At 39.7% G+C, this 20,832-nt stretch overlaps 1 protein-coding gene across 1 annotated transcript in view; it reads left to right on the top strand.

The window, feature by feature from the left end:
• Window positions 1-11,133: 11,133 nt before the first annotated feature.
• LOC101475482 (ras-specific guanine nucleotide-releasing factor 1) overlaps window positions 11,134-20,832 on the top strand; it is a 31,572-nt gene continuing 21,873 nt past the window's right edge. Inside the window, exons 1-2 of the mRNA XM_004539586.4 lie at window positions 11,134-11,901; window positions 17,190-17,296. Of these exons, the coding sequence (XP_004539643.2) occupies window positions 11,626-11,901; window positions 17,190-17,296 (383 nt within the window). The 5' untranslated portion in view covers window positions 11,134-11,625. The remainder of the gene's footprint in view (window positions 11,902-17,189; window positions 17,297-20,832) is intronic.

The raw sequence follows: 20,832 nt of genomic DNA on the forward strand, positions 1-20,832 counted from the left end.
TAGTTCCCATAGTTCACCTGCTTTGTTGACAATTATGTTGCCAACTGTTGATAAAATCATTCAAGTTCTAAGTAAGTATTATTTTAGGTACTTATTTGTAAAATAAATAAATAAATAACAGTAATTTAAAAATAAAAATCACCACACTTTCTGGCCTGTTATCTTAATACTTATCCTTTTCTTTCCTAGTGATGTCCATGAAGCTTGAAAGCAGATTAAATCACTGCTGTGTTGAAATATATCATTTTAGGATGCATAACCAGGTTTTTTAATGAACTCTTAATTTGTTACACAGTTTAATACAGTGATTATGCAAATATGTAAACGCAGGTATTGATTATATTTGATTCATACTTATGTGAGCAAGACCAACATCAGATTACACACTTTGGGCCATTTTTAAAATTGGCCCAATATTTAACACAAAATATTTAATATAGTGACATCTTTAAATATCACTGTTGCCTATAACCCCACTTGACTTTATAGTGTAATTTATATAACTTGTGTTATGTGGCAGAAAGTAGTGACCTCTAGTGGTAAGATGGTGAATCACAAAACAATAGGTGAGTTCAGGACAAACCACAGCTTAGTTTTAAGTACATTTTTAAGGCCATGGCTCTAACCTGCAGAACTGATGATGTGACATTTCTTGCGTGTTTTGAGGCCTTCTTTTAGTCTCTGATGTGACACAAATGGCCTGTTTTCTTCACCAGATCAACTACTTCACTAACAGCAAACTCACTCTATGATATTAGAAGAATTGGAGGTTCAGAGTTCTTCCTCTACTCAATGAACAGAGTGAATAACATACGATGCTTTAAATAGCTTATAAAGTTCAGTCTCACAATAAAAAAAGAGCCTAAAGGAAGAGAGTGATATGAAACATTAATTCCAGCATGCCCTCAAAAGTAATCTAATTATAGATCCATATTAGTTACCTCATGCATTGTTTAAAACAACTAGTTTAACGACCGCTCCAAAGTCCTGTCTATTATTGAACAGAAAAGGTTTAATAGGTGATTTAAAAAAAATCTTTTGAGGATTTTAATCATCATTTATGCTTGCTGTTGTTTTCTAGAGCATGATCACTCAGGTAAAACTCAGAGCTATTGATGTTCAACCCCAGGCTATGGCGAGGAGGGATATAAAACAAACCGCACAGGTCGGACTGTGTATTCTTCGAGTTGTGTCGACCCTCAGTACTGTGCCTATTTCAGTGTATCAGTATGTTCGTGCTCTGTTGTGCACTGCGGGCAGTGAGAGGCTGTTCTGCAGCAGTTTTGAAACTAAGCGAGGCATACTCTTGGAGGTTTATTAGTCCCCCCCCTCCTCTATTTCTCTCGCTCTCTCTCCTCGGGGCATGGCAAAGGCAACTGTGGAGAGACATTGCCACAAATAGACTCTCTAAATATGGAGGGCTTCAGTCAAGAGAAAATGCATGATCGAATTTTGGGCCTCTTCACCAAACAGCTTCTATAAAAGGAACAAGACAGAAGAGAGGTTGAACGGTTGATGACACTTTCTGCTGGAATATGTGTGTTTGAGTGTTTAGCTCGCTGTGGGTATGTGTGTGCTTGCACCTGTGTGCAGCTTTGTACATTTGCTTCAGTGACAACTTTTTGTTTGTTCATCTTTTTATCATCGCTGCCCTGCTGCATCAGTGCGATGGGGCATCGATTCAATCTACCTTTGAGTTATTTTTAATTATCACTAACACTTTTGCCCTGTCAGACACTGTCATTTGGTTTAGTTTACAGTATGTGCAAAGCATTACACCACCTCAACACAGAACATTATTACGGTATGGATCAATGTCAAAGTACAGTCAGTAATTTTATATCAGAAAACTGAAAGAAACTAGTATTTTTAAGCAGGTGTACTTCAAAAAATGTAAAATAACTTTTGCAGACATCTAACCTTGAAGAACCATAGTACCAGCTTGTTTGCCAGTATTTACTTATTAACACTTTAAGCAGTGAGGATGTGTTATCATTTTTCTAGAGTTGTGTTTTACGGAGCCCCGCAGGGGACATGGGAGAAAAAAAAAATTAAGACGGACTTTTGCGAGATCTCGCAAAAGTTTTGCGAGATCCCGAGTTAGTTTTGCGAGATCTCGCAAAAGTCCGTTTTAATTTTTTTTCTCCCATGTCCCCTGCGGGGCTCCGTAGTGTTTCCCCTCACCTATTAAAAAAAACATACAAATCTGGTCTCTTTCTAAATGCTCTACTAACCATTGCAAGTTGGTGTACTCTGTTTACTGTTGCAGTGATTTTTCTAAAGCCAAAAATGACGAGCTAAAACACAAGAAAACTCTCACTGTACAACCAAATACATTCAGTTGTGTATTTTTTCCCCCCAAAGGTTCTAACAAGTGCTAATTCTGTTTTACTCAATGAAACAGAATATTTGTTTATTATCTTGAACATTTTTTGTTGATTAAGTCACCTCTAATTAGGGATATAATATAATCTATATTTTGTACCTGTCTATTAATATTGTAGCGTCCTGTGTATGCACCCAGAGCGTTTATGTGAAAAGAAAATTTTCATATGACTGTATGCACTCCTGTAAAATCTCGTGTGAATCATGGGGTTTACTTAATTTTTCACATGACTGCAGGTTTGCTGTAGGTAAGTATTATGCACACTCTACTGTGTTGTGTTCTTATTTGATAATATCATTTCATTTACAGTTTTATTTTCTGGTGGTGCTTCAATTACCTCTCAGTTGTGTAGTTGTGGAATTAATCACAAGTGATTACAAGCTCCAGAATTAAGCTTGCCACTTGTCACGGAAGGATAAAGCTCCATAGGCGCCCATGTTAAAATGTCCAACTTTACTTTAAAAAATATGTTTGCAGCCTGGTACAATGAACGATTTTGACCTTTGTGGATTGTTTCCCGTTCTGGCAACTCTGTGGAGAGTGAACATTTTTAATATTCATTCACCACATACTTGAGTTGAGGGTAGGTACTTTGATTGACAGGTGTCAATACGCAGCAGTTGTAACACACTGGTGTCTCCTAGGCCTCCCCTGGCTAACTGAAAGTATTGAACTTGACCAACTACCTGTTGGTCTCTTTCTAATGTAATTATCTGAATAATATGACTTGATTGTTCTGACTATTCAAGAGGTTTGTGCTTCAGTTTTGGTAAGCAAATGTTTAATGAGTTAGTTACTTAGTACTAATTAGCACAGGTGTGTTTATCCTTTAGTTCCATGTAGAGTACAGATGCAGATGACCAAGATTGTTAGTGTTAGCTAAAAAGCTAGCTTAGCACTCCATAGCACTTAGCACTCTGATCCATATGTGTTAGCTACTAGCTCTAGAAAAACAACATGCTAGGCCAACTTTTTGGTGGTTTTGTCACAATTTGATGCTGTGTGGCAGGCAGGAAGTAGGACCCAAATGCAGGACTAATGAGATGCAGAGGGATGAACTGAGGAAGGCAGCTTTATTGCGCTGAGAAAACATTCCATAAAAAATAAAAATAAAAATAAAAAATAGAGAAAACCAAACCAAATCTTGAACATGAAACTAGAAAACAAGGTAACGGGAAACAGTAGATTAAGAACAAAGAAAACCTGCAGCACAGCAAAAACAGCACTGAGAGGGTGTGGTACAACACAACAAATGGCAAGGGAAAACACAGGGCTTAAATACACAAGGGAGTAATGCGGGAATGGGAAACAGGAGGGAAACACAGCTGGGACTAATTAGACATAATGTGAAAAGGGGAAGCAAAACTAGATACACTTACAAAGGAAATGGGACCATCAAAGTAAAACAGGAAACACAAGACAGTAACAAAGATGCAGACTAGACACTGAGAAAAAGAGACACGACTGCCTGAGGAGACACAGGGAAGATGGAGCACAGATCACAGGAACAGAAACCAAGAGACTAGAAATGATAAATAATGAATTCAAAGTCTATATAATAATTCAAAATACAAAACACTGGGTCAGCGACCTAGGACCATGACAGGTTTACAGTGATTTGTATAAGAAGCACTTATATGTGGCAAGGTTATAATTCAAAAAAGGAGCTTATTAATCATTTTTATAAACGACCTCTGTCATATACAAATAGTTACTATAATATAAGAATTCCGATGGCAGTTAATTAGGAACTTTGATGTGTTTTGGAGCAGAAGGACATTAAGCAGCTAGATATTTTGACCCGAACGGACACGTGTGCTGAACTGAATAAGCAGCCACTTCCACATGCTGTTATGCATCACCGTGCTTCAGTGCCCTGCACTTGACCTTGTGCTCTCACTCTGTGTTTTACACACTGTTGGAACTGTGGAGCTTAAATGCCATGTCTCTAAGTATCTTCTTAACTGGTTAACTAACAAACACGGTTTTCACAAGAAAGCATTGAAACTCTGGAAAAAAATGTTCTACCACATATTTTATCTGGTCCAAAATATAATCAGCTAAAGATGTTTCAACGCTGACTATATTTTAATAATGAGCACATTCCTTCATGAGTCAGAATCCTCCATCCCACTGCCAGGACTATGTGTTTGTGCATCTATGTGGGTGATGGTGGATGGTGTCTGGAAGGGCAAGTGCACAAATGCGTGCATGTTCAGTAGCACACGAGAGCCCTATGCATGTGTCCTTGCAGCAACGTGCCATGGCAGATGCTGCCTCAAGCCGCAGCAGTGTCTCAAGTGATGATCTGTCTGTTGACCTTCAGTAACATTTGAGGATGTGGAAGCTTTCTTGTCAAGGACGGTGCACTCTTCGGGCTGATTGCCTTTCATTAATATGCCTCACCTTCAGATGTGCTATATGGCATTTGCATGACATTAGCATTTATCTTTGGGCCAGCCATTCTGCGCTGCAGCATTCGGAGCTTCTGTGAATGACACCTGTTAGACTGAGACCCAGATGCCTTTCTGGCAGGGTCACACTGTGCAGGTTTGCAGAGGGTGGATGAGGGTGGAAGAGAGAAGACAGACCATACTGAGGGCTGTCTTTTAGGACTGGTTGTTTTTGACATTTGTTAAAAGATAAAATTATTAAGGTTTGGTTTGTTTCTTCCTGGTTTGGCTCTATTTTCTAGGATTTCAGATTTAAATGATCTTGGTTTACCTGCACCAAGCAAAGATGTTTTCTTTTATTTGTCTGTCTGTCTGTCTGTCTGTCTGTCTGTCTGTCTGTCTGTCTGTCTGTCTGTCTGTCTGTTTGTTTGTTTGTTTGTTTGTTTGTTTACACCACATTGGGCGTTATGCTATCAGCTGTGCTGACAGTGTTTCAGAGCTGCGCAGTATTTTCAGGTGTCTGTCTGCTGGTCAGAAAGTCTCAGTCCAAGTTTCTGTCAGTTAAAACCTTGTGGGCAAAATGACAGATCCAAATATTCAGATTTGCTCTTTGTTTCAAATTATTCTTGTTCTGAGTCACATCTTTGTCCCATTTCTGTGAAGTCTTTTCTCGGTACTGTTACGCAGTGTGGCATCAGACATCATGACTCATTGTGTAAAACAGTTGAGCAAAAAAGAAAGGTAACATTAACTTTGGGGTGTAACAAAATTCCTTAAGCTTATTCTTTTTCTTTTTTTTTTTGCACTGAAGAAAAAAAGATGCTCTTGTATGTGTTCATTAACTAATTAACCTCAAACTACAATGCTCAAGAACCAACAGAAAATGTAAACAATAACAATGAGATGAATTCTCTAAAAAATGACATATTTCCTGTTTTTGTAGGTGGTTGTTTGTTTCTGTCTGAGCTCATTCTCTCTGTTAGTCTGAGTGCTGTTCGGCTTGAGGATGGTGCAGCCAGGTGGTGACCCTGCATGCAGTATCTGGCACACAGCAGAGCACGTAGAGATGGAGCCAGATCCCAGAGTCAGAGACCTGCCGACACCGACCAATCTGTCACCAAAGAGGCAACAGTGTCACTGATACAAACACTGTGGAAGGTGAAGGCAAACCTTTGATGTAGTGTCAGAAGAATGGCATATAACGCAAATGTCTTCAATTTACCTTAAAAAGTGTAAAATGATCATTTTCTGTGGCGTTATTTTACTGATTAAGAAAACAAATGGTCAGTAGAACTCACGGCTATGTTTAATAGTTAAAGTCAAAGCATTTCCACATGCACAGTGAAAAGACATCTCAAATGATTGGGACTAAACAAGTGTGTAGTCTTAAGAAAATCACTTATCAGGGAGGCTAATCAGAAAAAGAGGTTTCAGTTTGCTAGGGAGCTTAATGATCGGACTCTGGATCAATGGATAAATTCGGAAAGAGTCATGTGGTCTGATAAGTCTTGTTTTTCACTGTTCCATGGTGATGGGTGCATTAGAGTAAGAAGAGAGGTGGATGAAGTGATGCACCCATCATCCCTAGTGCCTACAAGCCTATAAAAACAGTGTTATGATCTGGGCTTTGGTCAAGGTTGAGCAACATTATGTGCCCAAAAAAATTAGGTCAGTTGCCTACCTCAAAATACTGACTACCCAGGTTTTTCCATCAATGGATTTCTTTCCTTCCCTGATGGCACAGGTATGTTCCAAGATAACAATGTCAGGATTCAGAGGGCTTGAATGGTGAAGTAGTGGTTCAGGGAGCTTGAGCCAAGGTTTGACTCTGAATGGAAATAAACGTTGTGAGATTGCACAAGCTTACTGAAACATCATGGTGAACACAAGCTGCTATCAAAGTTCATATTGAGTAACTATTTTTATATATATAATAACAGTATAATCGATTATTCTTATAACTCACCATATTTCAAACCCTGACAATTAAACACAAAAAACGGTAGTTCCTAGATTTAACTGCCTCATTTCATTCTTATGGCAGAACAGCCCTTTTGAAGTTACCATTGTAACCTCACAACAAAAATATCCTCGTTCTGAGCCTGGTCAGAGCCTTTTACATTCAGTATGCTTGTCTTTTCCCCCACCTTTCAAAAATGTGCTAGGGTAATTCTCCCGTCACTGTACACGTTAACCACCACAATAAATCTGGAAAAAGTGTTTTCCTACTTGGATCAACGAAAGGTCTTAATCAATCTAATTATTGGTGCATCACAATTAAATATGGCTTTGCATTATCCATCCATTCTTTTCCGCTTATCCAATTTAGGGTCATGACGGGAGCTGGAGCATATCCCAGTTACTGTAGGGCAAGGCCTGCTGAAAGGTTATTTCAATTTAGAATCACCAGTTAACCCAACCCAACTAAGCGCATGTCTTTGGACTGTGGGAGGAAGTCTGAGTACCCAGAGAGAAACCAAGCAGACATGGGGAGGACATGCAAACTTCACACAGAAAGGCCCACCACCTGGCCTTTCCTTATATACATTATCTCACAAAAGTAAGTGCACCCCTCATATTTTTGTAAATATTTTACTATATCTTTTCATGGGACAACATTAAAGATATGACACTTTGATACAATGTAAAGTAGTCAGTGTACAGATTGCATAACAGTGTAAATTTGCTGTCACCTGAAAATAACTCAACATACAGCCATTAATGTCTACAATTGCCGGAAACTAAAGCGAGTACACCCCCAAGTGAAAATGTCCAAACTGTGCCCAAAATGTCAATATTTTGTGTGGTCACCATGTTTTTTTTCCAACACTGCCTTAACTCTGTTGGGCATGGAGTTCACTAGAGCTTCACAGGGTGACACTGCAATCCTTTCCCACTTCTCCATGATGATATCATGGAGCTGGTGGATGTTGGAGACCTTGCGCTCCTCCACCTTCCATTTGAGGATGCCCCGCAGATGCTCAATAGGGTTTAAGTCTGCAGACATGCTTGGCCAGTCAAGTACCCTTACCCTCAGTTTATTTAGCAAGGCACTGGTCTTTTTGGAGGTGTGTTTGGGGTTGTTGTCATGTTGGAATACTGTCCTGTGGCCCAGTTCCTGTAGGGAGGGGATCATACTCTGCTTGAGTATGTCACAGTACATGTTGGCATTCAGGTTCCCTCAATTAACTGTAGCTCCCCTGCACTCATGCAGCCACAAACAATGACATCCCACCACCATGCTTGACTGTAGGCAAGACACACTTGTCTTGGTACTCCTCACCTGGTTGCCGCCACGCACCCTAACACCATCTGTCCTGTTAGTCTGCCCTATGGTCTTGACCACTGTGCTGCAGCTCAGTTTCAGGGTGTTGGCATTATACTTATAGCCTAGGGCCATCCTTATGTAGAGCAATACTTCTTTTTTTCAGATCCTCAGAGAATTCTTTTCCATGATGTGCCATGGGAAACCTCCAGTGACCAGTATGAGAGAGGGTGAGAGCAATAACAGCAAATTCAAACCACCTGTTCCGTATTTGCACCTGAGACCTTGTAACACTAACAAGTCACATGACATGAGGAAGGGAAAATGGCTAATTGGGCACAATTTGGACATTTTCACTTAGGGGTGTACTCCCTTTTGTTGCCAGCTGTTTAGCGAATAATGGCTGTGTGTTGAGTTATTTAGAGGTGACAGCAAATTTACACAGTTGTAGAAGCTTTACACTGACTACTTTACATTGTATCAAAGTGTCATATATTCAATGTTGTCCCATGAAAAGATATAAAAAATATTTACAAAAATGTGAGGGGTGTACTCACTTTTGTGAGATACTCATACTGTATATAAAATGTATTGGTTACATAAAAAGGCTAAACCAGTTATACAAAATTGAGAAAATCCTGCATAACCTTTGAGAAAGACCTACAGTGGACATTCAGTCAGTAACAGAATAAAGGATGTCGTGCAAGTGGCACATTTATCCCACTGCAAAACCAGCAAAAACAATAGGATGCTGGTGGAGACAAAAATAGAGCTTAAACAAGGGAAGGTACAGAAGTTAGGTGAACAGAATCACAACAACTAAACTGCTAATATTAGTCTGTCAAATGTTTGATTCTATCGCCCCCTCCCCCTTATTTATATATCAGAGTTATACAATTCTCAGTTTTTCTGCACCAGTGACCAAAAAAGACATAATCATGCTCCTGTTTCATTATCTGCACTTTTCATTAACCCCATTTTTATCCCATCTCTGATAATGAACACATCTGACTTGTCTTTTTCACCATCAACCCAGAAACCCAGAAACAATATCTCAAAAAATCCTGTTGCACAATATGTCTCCACCTGTGGATGTCTCCTTTTTGAAAAATGCTTTTCGACTGGATAGAGTTGGTCTGAATCCCATTTAAGACTTTAACTCATCACCTCAGTCTTTCTAGTGTTTTACATTCCCTTTCCATTTTAACCCATCTATTATCAGAAGTGATAAAAATAATCTTTACTATCAGTCCCAGTCGCGGAGGAGAATCACCACCTCATTACCACTCCTGTCTGAGAGGCTGATTATGGGACGGAAGAAGCTCGGCAACAGAGCTGAGCCTGGGGCGTCCTAGCAGGCTTAGTCTGCTAATGGCTGCATGGGGTTGAATTGCAGCTCATCTCATTCCTTACTACTGGATCTCTCTCTTTCCACATTGCTGCCAATCTTCACTGCACCTGTTACCAAAAAGATAAAGAAATGAAATGCTTGAGAAAAGTGGAGTGTCCTCTTTCCTGTTCAATAAAAACAGCAGCAACAAGAGCAGCAGAATCTCACTCAATTATCCCCTGTTACCTCCCTGGATCCTTTTAATGATCGCACATAGACACTGCACTGTGATCCCACTGTCAGACACCCTGTGATGAAATAAACCATTGTGTGTGTCCTCGCCCCAATATGCTAATCCAGGATTAATTATGGGCCAACCCTAATGAGTATCTCTCTCGCCCTCTTAGATATGTAAATGCACCAGCAGTGGACAGTGTTGAGAGGCTTTTGTTAACTCAGTGTTTTATAAAAGGGGGCAGAACAGGATGAAGCAAGCCAAGGACAAAGGTTTCATGTTATTTCAAAAGATGGAAAACCCCCCAAAACAAAACAATTTATGTGAATTTGCAGTGATATGGAAAGAGCAGTGCAAGCCCTCAGCAAATCTGGCTTCAATTTTACCTGTGGGAATAAATTCAGGAAGAGCAGAGGCTGTACTGAAATTGTTAAGACACTGGCACATATGATATGGTTATTGTGAGGCTCTTCACCATCAGCAGCTGCCCGGCTTGCTGACATCGTGGATTCTGAACTTTTTAAACACTTAAGCAGGAAATGTGAATGTGGGCAAAGCCAGAGAAACTGTGCTCTCACAACACTTTCATTTTTTCTCTTTTCAACTTGGAAGATGGGGAACAGACAGACAGATTCACGTAGCAGTTATAGTTTTCTGTTTTTGTAATAAAAACAATATATAAATTGCTTTCTTTGCCATGCAGTTAGGTAAGTAGCTGAGAAGGTTAGAGCAAAATCAGTATCCCTCTTTTCACAGCTTATAACTATTACTTGGAATAAAAGTGCAGTGTATTTTCTTTTAGGGGAAACAGATATGTTCATAAAGTGCAAATCCCTTACACCTGGACTTAAACGCAACACCTGATTGAATATTCCCTGGCATGAGCACTATGCTTATAAACCCTCTGCATCCAGTGGTAGAGGATGAATGAAAATTCTTGTTGCATGCTCTCCTGTGCCTGCATGGGTTTCTGCTATCCAAAGACGTGCTTCTTAAGTTAAACAACGACTCTGCAGCTGTCCATGTGTGTGATTTCTGTCTCATTACATTATCCCTGTGATTGACAGGTGACCTGTCCAGAGTGTGGCCCACCCTTTCACCTATGACAGGTGGATGTCATGGATGTTTAAGCATTCTTACAACTTTTTCCAGACCACTTGCATTGCTCATGTTGTTTAAAACAGCTTTGTTTTCTCGCCTGTGGTTCTGTGCATTCTGTGTTATTAACAGTGCAAGCCAGTCTTCTTTGGAATAATAATAAATATTGCAATATTGCAGTATTACGTTATTGCATTACACTGATTCTACTACGAAAATGCTTTGAATTGGCTAAGCAACTGGATATTCAGCGGGGGATCAAGTGTTCCTTCCGGACTTTCTCGTGCTTGTGAGTTTCAGTGCACACACAGAAAGACGCTCTCACTGCATTAGTCGCGTGTGATATTAGGTGTGTACGTAAACGCGCGTGTGTGCGTGCGTGTTTTCATTCCTGAAAAGCCTCCCGATAAGCTTTGGGATTCTCGACGTGAATCCCGTCTTTCTCCGTCTGTGTTTATCCTCGGAGTTTCTGTCCAAGGCGCTGAAATTTGCAGCTCCGGGGACCGGTCAGGTGACTGCGCGTTCTCCCTGCGAGAGCAGGGTGCTGAGTGTGTGTGTGTGTGTGTGTGTGTGCGTGCGCGCACGCGCTCGGTAGACTGCACGCGGACACTTCAGTCCTCATCATGAGCGATTGCGCTCATGAGGAAGGCTTTTCTGAGAAGGCGTCGGGGCTACGGTAGTAGCCTAGGCTTGCAGCGTGGATAGGTTTTTGCAGCCGAGTGTGTGACTGACTCTTCACGCGCATCGTCTCTTTCTCTTTTCCTTTGGCTGTTGCAAAAATCAGTGCAGCAAGTGTGGATGGCCACACTGGAGTGGGCTGCTGCCCACCAAGTCTGACTGTGTTTCGGAGGTGCTGAGAAGGAGAACATGTAAGAATCCGCAGGCATCCCCGCAGATCCTTTCGGATTCTCAGCCAAAATGCAGAAAGGGATCAGACTCAATGATGGCCACATCACCTATCTGGCTCTTTTGGCGAAGAAAGACGGGACGAGGCGAGGTTGCTTGAGTAAAAAAAGCTCAGACAACACAAAATGGCATTCAAAGTGGTTCGCTTTGTTGCAGAATATGCTTTTTTATTTCGAAAACGACTCGAGCTCACGCCCCTCCGGACTGTACCTGTTGGAGGGATGTGTTTGTGACCGGGCACCGTCACCGAAACCGTCTCTCTCAGCGAAGGAATGCTTAGAGAAGCAGGTAAGATATTGATCGCACGGGGAGCTCCCTTAAGTCTGACTGACACTGTCAAGGCAGTCAGTCTCACTGAACGAATACACAGAGCGGTCCCCTCCTACTGTTTTCCCCCCTTAAAATCCCTTTGATCAGCTGGGCTCTGCGTTACAGCCACATTTATAACAGGAGGTATCGTGTAGACACTTTTCACCAGAAGATATCGCCTATTCATCACGCAAACAATTTCCCAGAGATGCTTTTGCATTACAGTTGACTTGACGTTTTAGAGTTACGTAATGGCGTCATCCTAACCGATTGATTTTCTCGATTATGAACCAAAATAGCCTCACAGCCTTCCTCCGAGGTTAAATGCACGAAAAATACCACGTCAACAGCAAACAAAGTTAGCAGAATTCACGCAAATATCTGCAAACTTTGCACATTATCTTAGCCTCCTCTTTTCTGTTCATCTGTTGCATCACATTTGGATGCAAGACGCTGTATTTTTAGACACCCCAAATGTTCCGGGAATGCAGCACATATAAGGAGTAAACTTAAACTGCATCCAAACTTTGTAGGTTGCCATCTTGCGGAGGAGAGCTGCCCCTTCCTTGTTGTTTTGACGTATTGATTTAATTCCTTGTCTTGATATTAATAGCATCCTACCTTGGCAACTGTGTCTCCCCGGTTTATAGCGGCTTGGCTCATTTGATAGCTCTCTCATTATCATGGGTTGTTAACGACGGCCATGAATGAAAACCAAACGATGTCCCAGCAATGCTTTTCTTTCTCAGTGCATCCCCCTATTCTTTTTTTAATTCCCCTGGCGTTTAGTGCCATGGATTAATATGTGTGAGGGATAAAAACAAAAAAAACAGTTTACAGTGGGGGTTTTTATGCCTGCAACACATTCAGAAATAATTTTAGTGAGAGCGTAGTTTCCCATGTTGGAAGTGCTTTGGTGTTTTGAGGCAAACTGGTGCTGTATAAAAATATAAAAATAAAAACTGTGTATAAACGCATTTGAGCCAGAGAAGTGGTCAAGCTGCTGTGAGCTATGACTGCAGTCACCTTCTGAAATCAGCTCTGCCAGCTGCAGTCTCTTCTGCTTTCCCTGCAGCAGAGGGGATGAAGAACTGAAGGTAAAAGTCAAAATGATAGGCCATTTTATTTGTTCAGTAATCATATTCTTTGTTTATGAATAAAATAGATTCTGAATGTGATTTTGAACCAATTACACTGGAATTTTTTAAAAAAAGAACTAAAGCAAAAAATTCTAGAAAGTCTGAACTTTTGGTCTTGTGGATGTGTTCCACTTTTAATATATTGTATATTTGCACAAAAAAACTTTCCAGGAAGTAATTGTTGATAGTTTTGAAGATAGTTATTGTGAAGGTGGCGATTTTGGTGTTCAAGGTTAGGAGATAAAAACCTAAAGTGTTAGACGGAAAAAAGTGGAAACCAGTTAACATGTCTGTAAAAAGATTTGTGTTTTTCCAAGTTCAATAAAAATCTATAATAATAAACTGAAGAGGAAGAAAAGGCAAGTGAGGTAAACCTATACTGAACTTTCATAAAAGAAAATCTTCACGTCCTAAATATCCAAATCTTAAATTCCATGTGACTATTTGGTGGCAAATGCTAAGCTTCACTATATTGTAACCAAAATGTTGCTAAATGATGCCTCAGAGGTCTTCTTTCCTTAGATAACCCTCCCCCAACAATCACAAAAAATAAGCAAACAAACAGAGGATCTGATCCAAAACACTGATAAATCAATTATGGAACTGCTTGGTTATATTTGCATGTGTGCCATACAATTTTTCCCATCCACAGTAAAAATCTGTCAAATTATTCACAATCTCTCCAAAAACAACATTGTCTGATATTGTGTTAGACTGGGATCACAGCCCTCTGTTGCAATAATTGTGTTTTACTGTATAGCCTCTAAGAAGAATAAATAAAGGATGGGAACAGGGTAAATCCATTATCTGTGAAATCCACAGCTTCTGCTCCAAGTACAGCTGTACCCAGTTTGCTGTCCATGGTGCTGAACTCAGCTGTCATATGTTCCTCAAACGCTCTTGCCCTCTGCTGTCTGCTGTCTGCAGGCAGAGGAGCCAGGATTGTAGGGGATACTACGAAGAATATATATATATATATATATATATATATATATATATATATATATATATATATATATATATATTTTTTTTTTTTTTTTTTTTTTTTTTAGTTATATTATGCAATTTAATCGTGAGGATTGCACAGCTGTGGGAAGAGGGGGTCAGCAAGAAAATTCAATATTGGTCATTTGTTGTTTAAAAGATAGAGACAACTAACCCACTTTTGAGGACTTGTTTGCTTTCGTTTCGTGAACTATTCAACTTTGTTTACTGCTCACTGTCTGTTCCCTTAAAACCGTATCAGGAGAAGAGAAATGCTCTATTCTAGGGGTGCAATATGTACTGAGTGACATCTCCGATGACAGCTGTTCATGCAGACTGCTCCAGTGAATTTATTTCAACAATGAATTAAATGAATTTGAAAGCCTTCACTTAGCATAACACAGTCTTCTGTTCCACACATGTCCCTTTGCATAATATGTGTCAGGAACATGTTCTTTCAGTTTTTTTTCTAACTGGCTTCTTTTCTTAGTTTAGCAAAACTATATACATATAAATTTTGAAAATGTATTCACACAAATATGTGGCCTTCTCTTAGTGTGAACAGCACACTTTGTAGTTTCCAATCAGTCATGTCTTTATGTGTCCACATGTGTAAATCTTGCAGGGCTCATTCTGTGTGCATGCTACTAAGTCTATATTTGCCTCTCAGTGTACTCCTGTATACGCCTGTATTGATCCATAAACTGAGAGACTGCACAGAAAAGGTGAAATGCGGACAGGGAGACTGATCGATTCTCAAGGTGTCTGTTGGCACACAGATTTCTTTTTCACCATCCTCACTCGGGAAAAACATAAAATGACACCTAAGTCAACCAGCAGACTGCAGAGGTGGTCACAGACAATGGTGCTGTACAATCCTGACGTGGAAACTGGTTCATGTAAGGATTACAGCAGATTCCAGATTTCAGTGGTGTGTATGCATGTACTGTATGTCACCGAGTGTGTGTCAGAGCTGCAGGAGAAATGGCCAGGAGAGCACTGGATCTTATCTGTGTGTGACAGGGAGAGGGACAATACAGCGAATAGATGCCAAGCCAACTGCCACCTTGCTGGGCTACAGCGCTTTTTATAGCCCTCACTCCTCAAAAAGGCAGAAGATCTTTCTCTGCCTCCCTCTCCGTCTGGCTCTCTGTTCTCATTGTGTTCTTTGGAGTGTTCTACTTTTTAAATGTTCTTATTCCCCATTTAGAAGGCGAGTTACGTTTAAGCCCACAGTTACTATGGCAACCCCTATTTGCATCTGAAAAAGTACATTTGAAGGGGCCAACAAAATGTGCAACAACATGCTTTGGCATTGTACTCCATTTAGCAAGTACAGCAAATATGGGCTTATAAGAAATGGGAGGTGAGTTTTCTTAGGTAGTGGCGAGTGCAAATGCTGGATGGGCTATATGTTTTCCTTTGTTGTTAAGAGTAATCAGCAATGGTGTTCCATCAGTCTCTGTGTATACTCACTTCATTGACTTTATGATGTAATCTGAAAATATAGGTCACACATTAAATCATCTATATATAAACAGCATGGCTTTGGCCAGTTTACAGTAATCGTGATAATCCACCTGGCAATATTCAGTGGACAATATCAGTGTGAATTGGCCAATTATATAAACTGAAATAGAATCTGTGGTCTTTGTGACAGAAATGTATACTGTAACGACTAAAGTCGGAGGGTTAAAACATTATTTAACCCTCCAACGTACCCTGTGTATGGGTGTAATACCATCCTGAAGAACACCACTAACATAAGAATAGAAATATTTTATCATAGGAGGAAGGTGCTTATCCTGAGCTAGCCATCGTCCATCCATTCATCCTCACTTTTGACTGTCTATCCAACTTAGGGTTGAGCATAAGGTGAAAGGTGGAACACAACCTGGACAGGCTGCCAGTCTATCAAAGGGACACCCAGAACTAGTTCATATTGATTTTGAATAACCTTTCCATCTAAGGGGACCAAGCCATGCCACCAAAAATACTGCTTGCAATGCATAACTGAACCACCCACCAGATCTCTTTGTTTTTGGGGTCAACAGTTTGGTTTTTCCTTTCATTCATCACCCATCTAGACTGTGTTTATGATACTGGCTATTCTTGCTATGATTTATTTATTTGAATGAGTAGCTGAATAAAAACATAAAAAAGAAGTCATTCTGTATTTTTGTGATTAAAACACGCCTTTAACATTAATCTTACATAAATATAACATTGTCTTATTTTCTGTATTCCAGATGGAATTTAGTTGCTTTGTTCACACATTATTTTAACAAGAGCTTACTTACTGGTTGTGCTGTCTCACTTACCAACAGATACTGTATCTTTGGCAAAAAAAAACAAACCCTGTAATGACTTGGATTTAAATATAGCCACCTAAAAGGTTTAACACAACAGCTCACAGGATGTGAGAGATGGGAAGCACATTACTGACAAAGGCCTGTTCTGCTGCTCGTCAGAAAATAAGGAACATTACTCTCATTCACAAATGAATTGCTCTTGGCATTTGGGAAGGATAAATGAAAAAAATCCAATATATTGGATTTGTGGGGGTCTGTTTACAATGCATCAGTGTTATATAATTTGATGTGTTTCTACTACAAATAGGTTAGCTGTTTAGTAGTGCGGTGACCACCACTCTGGTGATTTGAGGATTTTATCCAGTAAGCCTATTAGAAAACAATTGAACTGCATTCGCCATAATTACCATAACTCAACCCTATGATAATTGGTGAGAGTGTAAAAAAGGGGTGAGGACCCAGGGGTGGTTGTGTCGCTAAAATGCAGCCAAACCACTCGAACAAAACAAAACAAAACATGGCGTCAGTCAAGAGGCTTCCGCCAATTCAGAGGTGAGTTGCCAGGTTACAGACAGAAGGCACAAAGGCTTTATAATGAATCTCTCAAGACTTTTCCCTCAGGATCTCTCTCTCTCTCTCACTCATTCACACATACAGCACATGTATGCATGTATAAATACACCTTTAAGTAAAATACAGATCAGTGGAAGTGGCTGCTGATTACTAGTGATTAAAGGGTAGCAACATACATTTTATAGCACAATAACAGATATCCTGGTTATTATATGCTGAACAAATATCTGACTCACTCACTATGCTTTTGTTTTCCCAGTATTATTTCACTGTCACGTTCAATCATGACAACCAGAAGGCTTTGGAGCTGCGCACAGAGGACGTCAAGGACTGTGATGAGTGGGTGGCTGCCATCACGCAGGCCAGGTAGCTCTCACACATGACCTTTTACCTACAGCTGTTTAGATAAGGATGTTCTGAGGGGTGGAGATCTTGATGAGAACTGTGCTTGTAACATCTACAGTCAATAAAGATGTGAAAATTTAGTTTGGAACTTATATAGAGAGTGTATAAAAAAGCATAAAAAGCTGTATCCTTTAAATGGCAAACAGTGGGTCACTTCTGTATCTGCAAAATGAATTCAACTTGTAGAGACATCTAGGAAAACATCCCTTTGTTCTTAATCAATTGAAAATGTTTGCACCATAACCACAATTTAGCAAACTAAGATCCCTTTTAGAGTCAGGGTGGATAAAGCATTATATGCTTTAGTGTGAGCTTACCTGACGAAGATGATGAAAAACAGCCAGCTCAAGGATTCACAAAATGAACTCCTTAATGAATGTGCAACATCATTTTGGCTCAGTCAGTCTTTTATACCATCTATAAAGTCAGGTCCACTATAAATTACCATGTAATTCTTGAATTTACAACTTGACAAGTGGAAACTGATAGTGTTTGTACTTGCAAACATAAAAATGGTCAAGTATGTTAACTACTGATATTTGTAAAGTGTACCAGCAGATTGGTTAGGATCCTAACAACAGTCATTAGTTACGATTTTTCCCTGTGTGTACCTGTAAGCTTGATGTGTGTTACAGAGTCCAAAGTATGTTGTTTTTTTTATACTATTATTATTATTATTATTATTATTATTATTATTATTATTATTATTATTATTATTATTATTATTATTATTATTATCCATTCCATCCATCCATTCGCTACCGCTTATCCTTTTCAGGGTCGCGGGGGGCGCTGGAGCCTATCCCAGCTGTCATAGGGCGAGAGGCGGGGTACACCCTGGACAGGTCGCCAGTCTGTCGCAGGGCTAACACATAGGGACAGACAACCATTCACACTCAGATTCACTCGCACATTCACACCTAGTGGCAATTTGAATTATCCAATTAACCTATCCCCACAAGCTTGTGGGGATAGGTTATTATTATTATTATTATTATTATTATTATTATTATTATTATTATTTTGGCATGCTCAGAGGGTACATAGTAGAGACATAAGAAAGACACATGGCAGTAGGACAGCCTCTGGTTGAAATAACTAGATTAAGTAAAGGCTGAATGGTTTCTTGGCCAGGTCTACATTGAAAACAATATTTTTTAATCTCAACAGACTTTTTAGTTAAATAAGGGTTAAATAAATAAAGTAAATAAAATAGAAAGAATCCTGATTTGAAATCCGTGGGAAAACTGACAGTGGTACAAAAATAAGTGTTAAAATTAAAGCAAAAATTTAATTTGGGCCAAAGTTGGGCAATTTTTCTTAACTTTTAAATAAGATTTGACAAAGTTGAAATTACAGCTACTCTACATAATGTTGAAAATAACTGTCCCATCTGCAGCTAATCATCAGCTTTAGTAAGGGCTGGCTTGCTATCAGGTGTAATTCACTGTGATGAATAAATAAATAACAATTTCAGTTAGTGAAAATCATGCTGACTCGAACATAGGCCTGCTTACTACTAATACTGAACATGAAAAACTGTCTCCACTTATCACTAGCTATTAGTAACAAGTGGAGGCTGTTGGTCTGCAAACTTTTTGCATCAAAGATAGGCTTTTAACTTGGAAATCTACAGAAACCAATTTGCATTTGGAGTCAGTCTCAACTAGATTTTGGGGTTTTTTTTGCAGGGATTATGGTGTTACCTACATTTTTAACATAGGTTGCTGCTTGGTTTTTATTCTATTAAGTGGGCATAGAATAGATTTTTCTCTGTATATCTGATGGAAAATGCAAGTGCTATGACTCAGTGTGCCGCAAACTATCATTTGGACCCTTTTGGGTTTGTATTGTTGTATGATTGCTTGTTAATTTGTAATGTTAAAACAACACAGCGGTCATACTATAATGAGAGTAACACATGTATGCATGTATGTTACTTATCTCCTTCTAGATGATTGGACCTTTGAATAAACATTTCCTAGGGAACTGTGAGTGCCACTTTACCAGTTTTACTGATAATTTACGACACCAATTTAAAGTATTAAGTAAATCAATAAAAACAAAGTGGTTATTAATATTGATTCTTGATTTATGGAGTCCTCACATGTCTAATGAGTGAAATGGCCACTTATGATGAGGGCACAAAGAAGGTTAATGAAAGCAAAACAATACCATCACTCTAAATGTCAACAGTTTGCAATTCAGTGACAAAAGGTCGACTGATTAGAGTCATTGAAGATTAAATTGATTAGTGCACCATCAAGGCAGCAGCACTTACTGTAACACTGTAATAGCTAGCAAGTAAATAAGACTTGTATTAAGGTATCTCAATTAAAATTTTCAGCCGTTCCTGGCATGTAAATGCCATGGGGCTTGAGTATTTCTGAATTACTCTTTATTTATGGTTAACAATCTGCATTGTTAAAGTTAGTTAAATTTGTGTTTTTCGAATTGTGGCGCAGGCCCCTGAAAGTTTAGTCAAGAGAAAAGAGGGGAAAATATGGAATTTATTTATTTACTTTTGGAGAAAATATAAAAGAGTTTACCAAGCTTTATTGCATTAAAACGAGACAAAAACTGTGGTACAGTGGGGCAAAAAAGTATTTAGTCAGCCACCGATTGTGCAAGTTCCCCCACCTAAAATGATGACAGAGGTCAGTAATTTGCACCAGAGGTACACTTCAACTGTGAGAGACAGAATGTGAAAAAGAAATCCATGAATCCACATGGTAGGATTTGTAAAGAATTTATTCGTAAATTAGGGTGGAAAATAAGTATTTGGTCAATAACAAAAATACAACTCAATACTTTGCCAACAAAGGTTATGTTACAATAACAGAGGTCAAACGTTTACTATAGGTCTTTACCAGGTTTGCACACACAGTAGCTGGTATTTTGGCCCATTCCTCCATGCAGATCTTCTCGAGAGCAGTGATGTTTTGGGGCTGTCGCCGAGCAACACGGACTTTCAACTCCCGCCACAGATTTTCTATGGGGTTGAGGTCTGGAGACTGGCTAGGCCACTCCAGGACTTTCAAATGCTTCTTACGGAGCCACTCCTTTGTTGCCCGGGCGGCGTGTTTTGGATCATTGTCATGTTGCAAGACCCAGCCTCGTTTCATCTTCAAAGTTCTCACTGATGGAAGGAGGTTTTGGCTCAAAATCTCACGATACATGGCCCCATTCATTCTGTCCTTAACACGGATCAGTCGTCCTGTCCCCTTGGCAGAAAAACAGCCCCATAGCATGATGTTTCCACCCCCATGCTTCACAGTAGGTATGGTGTTCTTGGGATGCAACTCAGTATTCTTCTTCCTCCAAACACGATGAGTTGAGTTTATACCAAAAAGTTCTACTTTGGTTTCATCTGACCACATGACATTCTCCCAATCCTCTGCTGTATCATCCATGTGCTCTCTGGCAAACTTCAGACAGGCCTGGACATGCACTGGCTTCAGCAGCGGAACACGTCTGGCACTGCGGGATTTGATTCC

The sequence above is a fragment of the Maylandia zebra genome, linkage group LG1, assembly GCF_041146795.1.
Source record: "Maylandia zebra isolate NMK-2024a linkage group LG1, Mzebra_GT3a, whole genome shotgun sequence".
In the NCBI taxonomy this organism is placed as follows: Eukaryota; Metazoa; Chordata; class Actinopteri; order Cichliformes; family Cichlidae; genus Maylandia; species Maylandia zebra.